This window comes from Pogona vitticeps, chromosome 7 (genome assembly GCF_051106095.1).
Source record: "Pogona vitticeps strain Pit_001003342236 chromosome 7, PviZW2.1, whole genome shotgun sequence".
Taxonomy (NCBI): Eukaryota; Metazoa; Chordata; class Lepidosauria; order Squamata; family Agamidae; genus Pogona; species Pogona vitticeps.
In genome coordinates, this window is record NC_135789.1 from 14585635 (window position 1) to 14598131 (window position 12497).

Genomic DNA, 12497 nt, shown 5'->3' on the forward strand with positions numbered 1-12497 from the left:
AATCATTCAGCAGTCCATAAATGTGGGTCTCTGTATTTAAAAAAAGAAATTTATAAAACCTAACAGTTTAGGTGTTCTTACTCTTTTATTTAAACCCTGCTGCTTTTTTCCAAGTCTCCATTTTCTGACTTTTCATACATTAACATTTTGCAAGAGACAAGTCCAGCATCAACATTTTTATATATATATTTGGGTGAGATAGTAGTATGTGAATATACAAAACACACACAAAAATGTTGTGGATGAACACTTTACTAGGGTCACTTGGTGTGGCTCCCTTTTAGTGAAAGATGATACAGCTCTGTCCTTTGCAGAGATGACAGCTTCTTTACTTCAGGGCAAGGACGGATGGGAGTAATAAGGAAGACGGAATTAATAAATTCAAGTGGCCTGCCTTCTTAGCGACCGAAAATGGTCCTGCGGCAGGACATAAGGAGACATATCAAAACATACATCATAACCCTCACTATGGTGATCCCCCAGAGTCTGGGGTTCTCCTTTTCCCAACTCTGGAGAGTTGATGGTCGCGTCTTTCACAGTTTTCTGCAGTACTCTTTTTCTAAGAACTCATTTTAGCAGGGTATTTTCTTAACCCAGCCTGGCGAATATCCCTCACCCTGATTTCTCAAATATCTACACCCTTAAAAGGAATCAAGAGGACCTCAGGCTTCGTTGGCAGACATAAATAAAATGTGGGCCTCTCCAAATGTCCTTTGGTAAAGGACATTTTCATTTAACAAGCAAAAGGCAAGGCTCTGGATGGGGAGTGAATTTTGCTCTCCCCAATGCAAAAAAAAAAAAAAAAAAAAAAAAAAAAAAAAAAAAACCTAGCAGGCATGAAGGAATTCACAGCCCCGTCCTCTTTCTCTTTGCAGTAGGAATCTGGTTGATCTCACCCGAGTGGTGACATTTACAGGTTGACTTCACTGAGGACTAGAGCCCTGGTGGAAGAAGGAATCCACTCTTAGTTGGTTTTACCAGGGCTTGAAAACAGGCGGGGTGGGGGAGAGACATGTCTCTAGGGTTTGGTTTCTCCATGATCCTCCACATGGAAGCAGTAGTGAAGAGTTAGTAAAATAATAATAAAAAGAATTAAGCCAATACTGGAAAATTCCAGGGAAGCATAAAAAATAACCCCCCCTTTAAGTCTCAATGGAATGAAAATGTCTGCTCTAGAGTAGAACGGCTTCTTGGACCCATCAGATTGACTGGCTCAGAGCTTTACAGACGCCTCTTCTTGCAGGGAAGCTTCTTGCTGTCCTCCTGTGGGGTAAACGGTGGAAGTGTTACAGAACCCCAATACTGCTGTGTTTCAAGACAGGTGCTTTTGTTAGAGGAGACCTCTCGGGGGGGGGTCTCCCACCCGGGGGAAATGAGTTGCTTCGCATCTTTATAACTTGAGGCTCGTAGGCTGAGAACATTCTGCAGAGAAATTGGCAGAGGTTTATTCGCCATCCCAGAAATGAGAAAGGACTAGGGTTAACTCACGGGTGGCCCGGTCACGGGCGGTGTGAGGTGGGTGGATATCAAGGCCGCGATGTCTGGATGACCAGCCTCTAGTGCAATGGACACCGCGTCATTCCCGTCCTAGGGACAAACCAAGCAAAGAGGACGAGATGTCGTTAATTAGCCACGGGAAGGAAGCAAAGAGGTCCCTCCAAATTAAAACAGGAGAGCTCAAATAATGGTACTGCTTTTTAAAAAAAGGCCTCCGTCCTGCTGATTGGTGTGGATGAAAGTTTCTCCGTGATGAACATCCCTAGTTTCTACTCCCTTGCCTCATTGGCATAATCGGTGGGGTAAAGAATCCAGACGTGTTCATAAAGGCTTTTTAAGATTCTCTTTGAAATGTAACTTGGCACAGCGTGCCATAAAAGAAAAAAAAAGGCAGAGTTTATTCTTTTATGAGAGGGAAATGGAAGCAGTGAGGACTAGAAGCTTGAATTAAGAAACTAAAGCCCACCTTGCTGTTAGAGACCAGGCGGCGCCCGTCCCAGATCCACCACTTACATTATCGACAGTGGAGACGTCACAGTTCTGTTGGGAGAGGAGCAGCCGCACCGTGCCTGCCCGCCCGTGCTCGCATGCGCACATAAGGGCGGTGGAGCCCTCCTCGTCTTGAAGGTTGACGTCAGCCCCACTGACCAGCAGGGCTTCCACCATCTCTTGACGCCCGTGGCTGACAGCCAGCATCAACGCTGTCTGGCCGGCCTAAAATCCAGAGGAGAAAAGTGTGGAATGAACGCGGGTCTGGGTTTCAGGTGAAGAAGCAAGCAACAGGACCCCTGGGCATGCACAGAGGGTTCCCGTTTGCCCTCCTTCTCACAGGATGCTTACTTGGCTCGCCTTGGCGTTGACGTTCCCCATGCCGAAGAGCTTCCGGATGACAGCCATGTCTTCCTCCTGTTCCACAGCGGCCAGCGCGGCCAGCATGAGGCCCGTGTAGCCCGCTTTGTTCTGGTGGTTGACGTTACAGACACCTGCACGAGGAGACCGAGGAGAGAAAGGCGTCAAGGACAAGCAAGCCCCCTCTGCTCGTTTCCAGGAGCCTGTGTCCCCCCCCCTCCGGCCAGTCCTTCCCCCCCTTACCTGTTTCGAGCAGAAGCCGGACAATGTCGAAGTTGGAATGGGAGACGCTGTAGTGGAGGGCCGTGTTCCCGTTGCCATCGGAGAGGTTGACCACGTGGGACAGCAGGGCCGGGGAGATTTCAGCAAAGGCCTGGAGGTGGTCAGCCACCTCGCTGGCCAGCGATCTCTTCTGGCTGGAGATGCAGAACCAGTGCTGCAGGACGAAGCTGGTGCTGGAGAGCTAGACACCAGGAGAGAGAGAGAGAACCGAAGCTGTGAGTTGGGGCCATTTCGACAGCAGGGCGCGTTCCACTTCTCTGGATTCCAGGGTAAGGCGAAGGTTCGTCAGGCTTGATTTTTAGACAAAGCCCCTTTCTAAAAGGCTCTTTGGCAAACAAAGCGGCTGTGGGATAACAGGAGTTACTCTGCTTCTTCCCCTGCAACCGTAGCCTGGCTTTCTTTCCCTATGAAACCAGGCCTGGGTTGAGGATATCTGGAATCCAAAGACCTGTATAATTATTATACCTGTGTAGCCTGTATAATTAAAAAAAAAATTGTAAACCGCCCGGAGAGTGCTTGTAGCGCTATGGGGCGGTATATAAGTCCAATAAATAAATAAATAAATAATAAATAAAGACCCGCTGACTAAAACCTTTTGGGATCAACCTGCCCTCCCACCAATCCGGTCCCACAGACTCACCACCTCTTTGCTCTTCAGAGCAGCCCCGCCGCGGCCTAGGTGGCTCCTCAAGACAAGACAAGCCTCTCTCATCTGGGGACTGAGTTCGAATCTGGTGGGAGAGACCACACACACACACAATACAGGCTGCTGATTTGATCCTTCGTCCATTCCATTGAGGTCAGAGGCAAATAACACCCTTTCGTTTCATAAAGCTGTAATCTTGACGGGTCTTGGCGCTGCCTGGCTGGCTCTATATATGTGTGCGCACTCCTTTGGAAAGGGGGCAACGTCTCCCCAGACTGACTGCTTGCCACAAGGACAACACCCCTGACCCCAGCCATAAGTAACCCTTTGCACCAGCCACATGGGGAGCTGCAGGGTCTGCCCCCAGCCCCGAATCACCTCTCTTTCACTTCCGAAGCAACTACTCCAGGATCATCTCTCCCTTCTCTGTCTTCCTCCGGATCGCAGCCGAGCACTTCCCCTTCCTGCACCCCCCTCAGGATGGAAGCCTCCAGGTCACTGGGCTCTGGCTTGGCAGCCAGGTCATCATCATCCTCCTCTTCCGAAGTGTTGGAGCCGCTGTCTGAGTCGGAGCTGAGCGGGGACATCTTCTCTGGAGACACCGCCTCCTCCTCTTCCTCGCTCGAGGTGCTCTCGTACCTGCCGTGAGAGAGAGTAGGGGTGGTGGTGGTGGTGGGTGGTCAGGGACCCTCTGGATGGGGCCGGAGGGCCCTTCAAGTCCAGGGCAGACCAGGGAGATTTGCCACGCTGCCGGCCTGGTCTGCATAGATTTGCCCGGGGGGCGGAGCGGGTTTGCAAGCCTACGGTGGCATGCATCCTTCCGGGATTTGGAGGCACAGCACCCAGCTGCAGCGCCCGCCCGGCCTGCCCCTCGCAAAAAAGAGAAAGGCTTCGTACTCGCCATTCAGTACCCCCACAAACTGCAACATCTTCCGCCCGGAGCCGGCCTCCCCCTTGGCCGAGCTGTCTTGCTTCTTCATGATGGACTTCAGGGCCCCTGGGCAGGAAAACAGAACATAGCAGGGAACCCGGAGGCTGGCCTAAGATTCACGTCCAAATGGGTCTAAATAGGACAGGTTCAGGGGTGTGAGTGTGGGGAGGGAGGGTTGTTCCTGGCAGCCTCCTGAAATGTGGATCCCCCCCCCCCCAAAAAACCCTTGTATCTAACTCAGATTGTTGTTTCTCCAAAAGGAAAGCCACCCGCGGTGCCTAGGCACAAAACGCACGGCAAGCAGGTTCTGGGGGGGGGCATCTTGAACCCAGATTTAAGGTATATTTTAAAAGGGTGGAAAGGGAGCTGTTGGGCTTTGGGACTAGTCATTCCCCCTCCTGGGCAACCTTTGGGGTCATCGCTGTGGGAAGCAGCTCACCCGTGCCTGGGGTCTGCGTGGGCCCCGTTTCGGGCTTCTGTTGCGGGATGTTCAGCTCTGACTGCGAAACCTCCATCCGTTCAGCCCGTTGGGTACCCTGGCCTTCCTCAGGACGGGACCCCGGGCCGGCTACTGCCTCTCCCGGGCCGGATGAGACCCCCGAGGACACCTCTTGACCAGGTTCTGCCTTGGCTTCCCCCCCTGAAGCCGGGCTTTCGTTCTCCAGATCGGTCTGGGTGGCTTTCTCCCCACATCCTTCTCGCCACCGGTGGCAGCCGACGCCAACGCATGCTACCTGCGGAGCGCAGTGGACGGCCACGTCGGATGTCTCCACGTGGCTGTTCACAGCCTGGCACAGTGTGGCTTCCGTGGACGCATCCCTCATCTCTGGCCGGGCTTCGGCTTCTCGGCAGATGAGATCCTTCGGCCTCCGGGCGCAAACCTCCTGCCGCAGCTCTTCCATCTCCTCCGTGGCTTCTCTCAGGTGGCCCTCCAGCAGGGAGATGACCTCCTTCTGGTGCTGGACGGTCTGCTGAAGCAGCTCCCGCTCCTCCTCGGCTTCCGACGAAACCCCCAGCAGGGATTCCATCACCCACACCTCTGCGTCCCGAGTCTCCGCCTCTCGCCCGACGGCCACCTCCCTGCACGGTTTTTGGAAGCGGTAGTAGAAGACGGCCTCGTTCATGTCCACCTCCTCCCCGACGCCGACGGACCGGCGAGCGGGCTCTCTGGCCTTCGGTGGCCCGGAGGCTCCTCGGCCCGCCTTTCCCACTTTCTCCGAGCCGGACAATTTCTCTGTCAGCTTCTTCAAACCGGCGATTTTGCTAGACCTTGTCTTTGGAGGGCCTTCGGCCTCACCTTCCTCCGCAGGTGTGCCGTCACATCTGTCCTGGGATCCTTCTTCGGTCTTGACAAGGGCGCCTGCGCGGGGAGACCTCGGCGGGAAACAGAAGACACCGGTGGCGTCCTCCTCCTCCTCCTCTGAGGGGTCCAGTTTCTCCCGCCGCCCCGCCGTCAGCTCCTCCTTTTCCCTCCTCAACCGGCAGATCGTCTGCTCCAGAACCGGGATCACTTTCACCTGCTCTTCCAGCCCCTTCAACCGCTGGAGGGCGGCCGCCATCTGCTCGCGGACGTGCTGGAGGTGTGCAGGGCTGAGTGCCGTCGCTGGGGTGCTGTTCCCTGAATGGGATGGGCTCCTCTTGACCGGCCCATCGGTGTTCCCCGGCTCCTCCCCGAGGAGAGGAATGGAAGCTGGCGGAGGGCTGGTGGCCACCTTCCGCTCCTCCTGCTGTTCCAGCCTCTTGCTGGTTTCTTTCAAGGTCTTCTCCACCCTCGTGTTCCTCATCAGCGCTTTGGAAGAGGGAGGCGGGAGGAGCTGGAGGAGGACGGGGCTCGGAGACGAGGGCAGGAAGGGCTGCTTGCTGGCGGCCTCCTTGATCTCCCCAGAACTAGTCCCCGTCCGCTCCCGGGGAGAGAAGGCCGGCTTCCCATCCTCGCTGGTCACGGACGAAAGGGACTCGGTGGAGGTCCAGCCCCCTGCCTGCCCACGGGGACCCTTGGCTCTGCGGCTCAGCGGGACCTTCCGGAGGGTTTGGCCTCGCTCAATCTCCTCCACGTATTTGAGGAAGTCCAGATCCAGCAGGAAGCCATAAGGGGTTTCCAGGGAGTAAGAGGAGTTCTCCCCATCCTGATCCTGGTCTCGGTATAAAAAGGGGCCACCCAGATCTACAAAGCAGGAAGAAGACACGATTAGGGTCACTAGGAATCGGGTGCCGCTAGATGGCACGTGACGACCACCACAGGGTGTGAACTGCCAGGATTGTTAAAAATATACATCTCAGTGGATCCTGATCCAGTGGATCAGGGGGGTCCTGCTATAAGTGACAAATCTTTGCTTGAAAGACACCCAAACGATGAGGGTGGCAGTGGTCACAGTCCCCCAGACCTCGCTGCCTACCGACATCCTCAGGGAGGGCCTTCTTCCCTGCCAGAGTCCAGCCGCTGATTTTCTCGTTACCTGGGAGGCTTCGGTCGAGAGATGCCGGCTGGGCCATGGCGTCCTACCACGTCCTTCTAGAGGTGCCACTCAAGAGGGGATGACTCTGGAGGCGAGAAAGAGACACAAAGCCAATTTAGGATATTTGACCGTTTTTTCCCCCCGGGACACGGAGGGGCTGTAAAAATGCCTCTAAACAGAATGGCCTGCCAAAGTACAGTGGACCCTTGACTTACAGACGGCTTGACTTACAGACTTTTTGAGTTACAGACTTCTCTGGCCGCAAAATTTAGGTTTGACTTGCAGCCTGAGAATTGACTTACAGACCAGAAAAAAACCAAAATGGAACAAAAACGGCCTGTTACGGGATTCATCGGTTTTCAATGCACTGTAGGTCAATGGAGACTTGACTTACAGACTTTTTGACTTGAGAACCGCCTTCCAATACGGATTAAGTTCTCAAGTCAAGACCCCACTGTAAACTTTTAAAAAGTGGAACTGGAGAACGGCAGTCACGGCGTGGCTGCCCAAGTAATTTTGTTCCTCTTGATCTGATCTTTTTGAAATATAACTTTGGGATACCCTCATCATCCCGCAAAGACAAACGATTCGCACCAGGGCTTATAACTCCCAGGTCCTTGGCGCTCTTGTGAGCCGCTGTCTCTTCATCATCATCATACTGCAGATCTCAGAAATCACACCTTCAGAGCTTCAAAAAAACGGCAATATTAGGAACAGCTCACATCCTGCGCTGATATTGAACAGAGACTTAGGTTTTGGATTAAAACTTATATCTGTTTATAATACCAGTCCATGTTTTTATAACTTTGATTGATTGTGCCTGGGGTTTCTGAATACTAATAATAGTAATAATAATAAGAGTATTTACAGTTTTCAAAGCCCTGTGACCACTTGTTCCCTGGGCCCATTCGAACCGTCCTTCCGTCCTGCTTCCTTCCAGACTGTTCCTGGGGCCACACGGAGATTGCTCCACGCACCCCGGTTTCAACTCCTTTTTTATATGCCCGACTCTCCAGGACGGCTGGAAGTGCACCCTTTTTTCCCTTTTAAAAATAAAACGTGGCGCCTCCAAACAACTCAGAACATGAACGGTGCCAGTGCAGTCCAAGGGCGGAAAGGGTTGAATTTTTTTTTCTTCCGTGTTCTGGTGCAGAAAATAACAAGGCAAGTTTTTTTTTAAACCTTGACCGTTGTGGGTTTCCTTTTTTTCCCCTCCTTTTCTTTCTCCTTTAACCCCGAACATGCTCCCTGCACGAATCAGGATGTGTTTGGGACACCAGGACCAAGCAACACAAACCCCAGAGACAATGATGTGTGTTTGTCTCTCTCTCTCTCCCTCTCCAAATTCTGGAAACGTTTCCTGCCCTTTCGCGCTGGCTCTCCCACTAAACACGAGCCAAGACCCGTCCATCGTGCCTGTCCTAAAATTAGCCTCGCTTGTGCCGATGGTGGGGCGGAGGGGCGGCCTCCTCCAAGCGGCTCTTGAACCCAAGGGAAGGAGACCCCGGGAAGAGTCTGGATAGAAGAAGGTGGAGACCCTCTCAAGGGCCCTGACTCTCCATCCTGGATGATCCTCAGGGCAGGGACCTTCAATAAATCCCTTTGAATTCCTGCAGTGGGGAGGCACGATATGGTTTGCAGAAATTCCTGCTGTCCCATAGGGCCCACCACTGAGCCAGAGTCAAATCCTACGGATTCCATATGAGTTTATTCCATGGGATTCGGTCTTGTTATCAAGGAAGCTTTAAAAAAACAACCCCCCCCATGCTGACCCCCCACTGAAGCCACGTCCAGGAAACGAATTTCCTTTCGGCCAAAGGAAATTTGGGACGATCTGGCCAGCCCGGGTGGGAGTCTTGCCAGGAAATGATTTCATGGACCGAGAAAGTCACAAAGCCCAACACAGCCCCATTGTTTGCAGGCCGACCCTCGTGGTGCATCTGGGAGACCTTTGGCCTCTCTGACACATTTCCGCCCCACGGTGGGAAAAGCGGCTCTCTCTGCTTATCCAAGGAAAACAAGTGGAATTTTTTTTTCTTTGGGAAAAGGGATCTGGCAGCTGGCGGGGAGGGAGCGGTGAGAAAAACCAGCTGCCCAACGTTCCCGTCTGATCCGACCCCCTGAATGGAGAGCGGCCACGGAAAACCGAACCTCTGCCCCAAAGCCGGGAGGGGGGGGTGGAAACACAACGGGTTTTTTTTCTGGATCCGGCCGGGACGGAAATCCCAAGAAAGGATGGGGCGGAGGGAGCGAAGGATGACACCCCAAAAGGCAAAAGTTGTCCCCGATATTAAGACCAGCAAAGAGATGCTTGAGAACCACCCAACCCTGAAAGAGTGGGAAGATCATCCTTGGGGGGGGGGGGAGGCGGGAAGCCAAAGAGAAGCGGAAATTTACAAATGTGAATATACAAAAGCCACCCCTCGTTGACAAGAGAGGAAAAGCTATTGTTCATATTTGCGACAGCAAATCCGCCAGAGCCAAAACAAATCGCTTTGAAAACGGAAATTAAAAATAAAAACCAAACCCCGCAGCTTTGCCTTCAAAGGCCGGGGTGGCTGACCTCTGGTGACCTCTAGGTTTTTAGAAGCACACGACACACACTCCCCGACTGGGGACGATGGGAGTTGCAGGCTGGATATTTAGATTTACTGTATAATTTCCAGTTGCACACCGGTGGCTACTCCTTGGCACCTTTCTGCCCGCCCCTTTGTGCTGCCTGAGTCCATGCACCTGGGGGGGGACTAGATGACCTCAAAGGGTTCCGTGGTCCTTTATTTGCTGGCTTTTTTTGGGGGGGGAATCTTGCCACCATCCGGCCAAAGAAAGCAGGACAGAAGCAGGGAAAAACCATCTGGCTGGAAGCTGTCCGCCCGCTTCCTTTGGGGATGGGAAATTGCAGGGAAGCTGTCCGCTCCCAGCACAAGGACGGTCCATCATTGTCTTCCTCCGCACTCGGGGCCAAGAAGCTGTGGTTGGGCTTCCTGTGGGGGCAGGCGGCCAGCACATTAGTCCCCTACCTTTGCTTCCTTGTAAGAGGGGCCACGGCTGAAGCACCCGAGTCATATTCTAAAACACATCCTTGTTTTAAAGTCAGTTGCATCAGGCTTTTTCAGAGCTGCGATGGAAGGATGTCGTCCCCCCCCGTGAAACATCTGGATGTCAATAATCTTTTCCTCTCTCTCTCTCTGCTTCCCCCCAGCTCATTTTTTTTTAAAAAAAGACTTTTGCTTCTATTTCCCCATCAAGAAAAAAAAACTCTTTGCCAATGACTGTGCGCTGAGGAAGCAGTTTTTAACCATATGCCTGCATGCTTCGTTTAAGAGAGGGGAAATGTGATTTTGAAGTTGCAGCTGTGTTCTCCTACTGTCATTGCTTTTTTAAAAAAAAATTATCCTTGGGTTTTCAGCCACCTGTTGGGATCGGCCCTGGCGTCCCAGGTTTGCAGGAAGAAAAAAAAGCAGGATGTGAGTCAAAATCAATGCCCAGAAACTGGATTTTGGGGTGGACGGCGCCGGGAAAGGCAGTTTCAAAAATGTACCGCACAAGATGGTACACAGCCTTGATAAAGTCTGCTTTGCTTCACAATGAATACCTGGAGGCAAACCGTATAACAACAACAACAACAACAACAACAACAACAACAACAACACAATTAAAGCAGGCAACAACAACAACAACACAATTAAAGCAGGCCACCTTTATAGCCTGGTGTGCCCACTATAAAGATTCTCTAAATCTCTACTCTTAGCTTGCTCAAACTTATTGGGGAGGGAAAAGCGCCAAGCGAGTCCCGACAAGTCCGGAAAAACGGCCAGCGCTTGGCGAGCGTCTCCCCACTTGGCACGGCCAGGGAAAAACATTCCAGGGTTTGGTCACTTCCCAGTGAACTTGGCGATGGCAGAGCCGTCATTCCGACGGTTCCTGCCCAAGATGGATTAATGATGATTTCCCTAAATTACAAGGCTCGGTGGAAAGACAGCCTTCCTGCCTAAAAGAAGTCGAGGATCCAATGCGGCCGCCCCACAGAGAATGAGAGAGAGGAGCCAGGATTGGAACTGTCAAGACCTTTTTTTGCTTGGGTTTCTCAGCTCCCTCCTCCCCACTGATCCACCCTGCAGGGGTGTCGTTAGGTTAAAAAAAACGCCTGGGAAGCTCATCGGGGAGGGTCGAGGAAGGACAGGCAGCCTTAAAATCTGAAATAAAGCTATGGGAGAAGCGCCAAATGTTACTTGGCTGGGGGAGTGGAGATCTGAGTTCTAATCACGTCTCTGGGCATTCCGGACGGGCTATGGAACGGGGGAACCGCCCGCCTCATGACAGCCCTGAATCCTAGAACTGCAGAGTCGGGGAACCTAAAATCATCATCTTGCCCACATTCCTTCGGTTTAAATGGTCACGCTTGCTGGGAACCATCAATAAGAAGAGGCCAGCCCCATGGGAGGTGTAGTGGGAATTTTCCACACACCCTTGGGGATTTGCTGCAGCAGCCTTGACCAAGAGCTTTGTGTCACCTTGAAAGCTAGCCCGTTTTACTGGGCACTGGTCTCTGTGGAGGGTAGGAGGCTGCTTGCATCCGTGGGCCACGATCCACATAGGAGGCTTATGCCATAAATAAAATCTAGTACTGTACTGTAGACTCTTGGCTGGGTTCAAGAAAGGAGCTTTTTTCCCCACCCATTTGGAAATCGGACTTAAAGAAGCCTGAAAGGGGGGTGCAACCTGGGCAGCATTATACCTTTCCTGGGTTGTTTTTTGGCGGGGGCGGGGGGGGGGGGAAGAAAGGATTACAAGTCCCACCATCCCCGGCTGCAAAGAATTATATTTGCAACGGGATCAGGCAACGACTTTTTTTGGGGGGTGAGGATTTGGTTGCAAATGCTCTTCCTCGGGAGTAACCCCCCCCCCAGGGGACTTGCAACCGAGAAGACCCGTTGCTGGCTGGCCAAAAGCCCGCTCCCTTCCTTGCTTTAGCTCCCTCCCATTTTCCGCAACCCCTCGCAGAGGAAACGGGCGCGCCTCCGAATCCGGATTTGCACCGGAGGGGATCGAGACCCTCCCTTGGCTCTCCTTTTCTACTCACTCCCCTCCCCCTTTTAATCATCTTCCTCTTCTTCCCGGGCTCCCCTTACCTGTCTCTCGCCAGGAGCAGCGCATCTCCGGCGCCTCTTTCCCCCAGCGCCGCTCCGGATTGACTCCGGACTCAAGAAAGCGAGCGCTCCTTCCGAAGAGGCGCACCGGAGGCGCGGGGCAGGGCCGGCCGGCCAATGGAGAAAGGCCGGGGGAGGATTCCCACCCACCCGCCGACTCCTCCTCCTCCACCCCCGGGACCGGGTCGGGATCCGGGCGCCGGAGCGATCCTCCTTGCGCCCGCGGGCTGCTTCGGATCCAGCCGCGGACCTAAAACAGTTTTTTTTTTGGGGGGGGGGAATCACAACTTTGGAGAAAGTTTTTTTTTATTTTTCATTTTCCCCTTGGAATACAGCGCCCAGTAGCCACGCCGGCGAGGGAGCATGGGACTTGTCGTCCCTGCCGCTTTTCTCCAAACAGGCTGTTTTTTTTGGGGGGGGGGAGGATAACACAGGGTCTTTTGACTTCTCTTTATAACCGATCCCATGGATTTCCCCATTAGGATCTTATTTTTGCCTCCAAGGCTCCCCCAGAAAGAAGGGACAGCCCACGAGATGGCATTCAGACACCGCCGGGCCATGGTTCGAATCCTGCGCAGGGTACTTCCAAGACCTAGGCTTTATATACAGTATTTCTGCTTTTCTTTAAAAAAAAAAAATAATCTAGATTTACAGGATCACTCTGTTGCTTTCAAGGTGCTCCCACG

General features: G+C 52.9%; 1 protein-coding gene across 3 annotated transcripts; it reads right to left on the reverse strand.

The window, feature by feature from the left end:
- Nucleotides 1–66: 66 nt before the first annotated feature.
- KANK3 (KN motif and ankyrin repeat domains 3) lies at nt 67–11971 on the reverse strand. Of its 3 annotated transcripts, none has more exons than XM_020780896.3 (11): nt 11794–11971; nt 6662–6746; nt 4645–6369; nt 4172–4271; nt 3653–3913; nt 3269–3359; nt 2590–2809; nt 2338–2480; nt 2011–2211; nt 1489–1587; nt 67–1263 (listed from the first exon to the last, which is right to left on the reverse strand). In XM_020780896.3, exons 2-11 carry the CDS (start codon nt 6696–6698, stop codon nt 1222–1224), a joined length of 2919 nt encoding a protein of 972 aa, XP_020636555.3. In that variant the 5' UTR covers nt 6699–6746; nt 11794–11971; the 3' UTR covers nt 67–1221. The 3 variants fall into 3 exon arrangements, with proteins under 3 accessions (XP_020636555.3, XP_078235059.1, XP_078235058.1); XM_078378933.1 differs by lacking the exon at nt 11794–11971 and adding an exon at nt 7256–7273 and having other exon boundaries at nt 67–1260; XM_078378932.1 differs by lacking the exon at nt 11794–11971 and adding an exon at nt 7256–7273.
- Between the last annotated feature and the right edge of the window lie 526 nt (nt 11972–12497).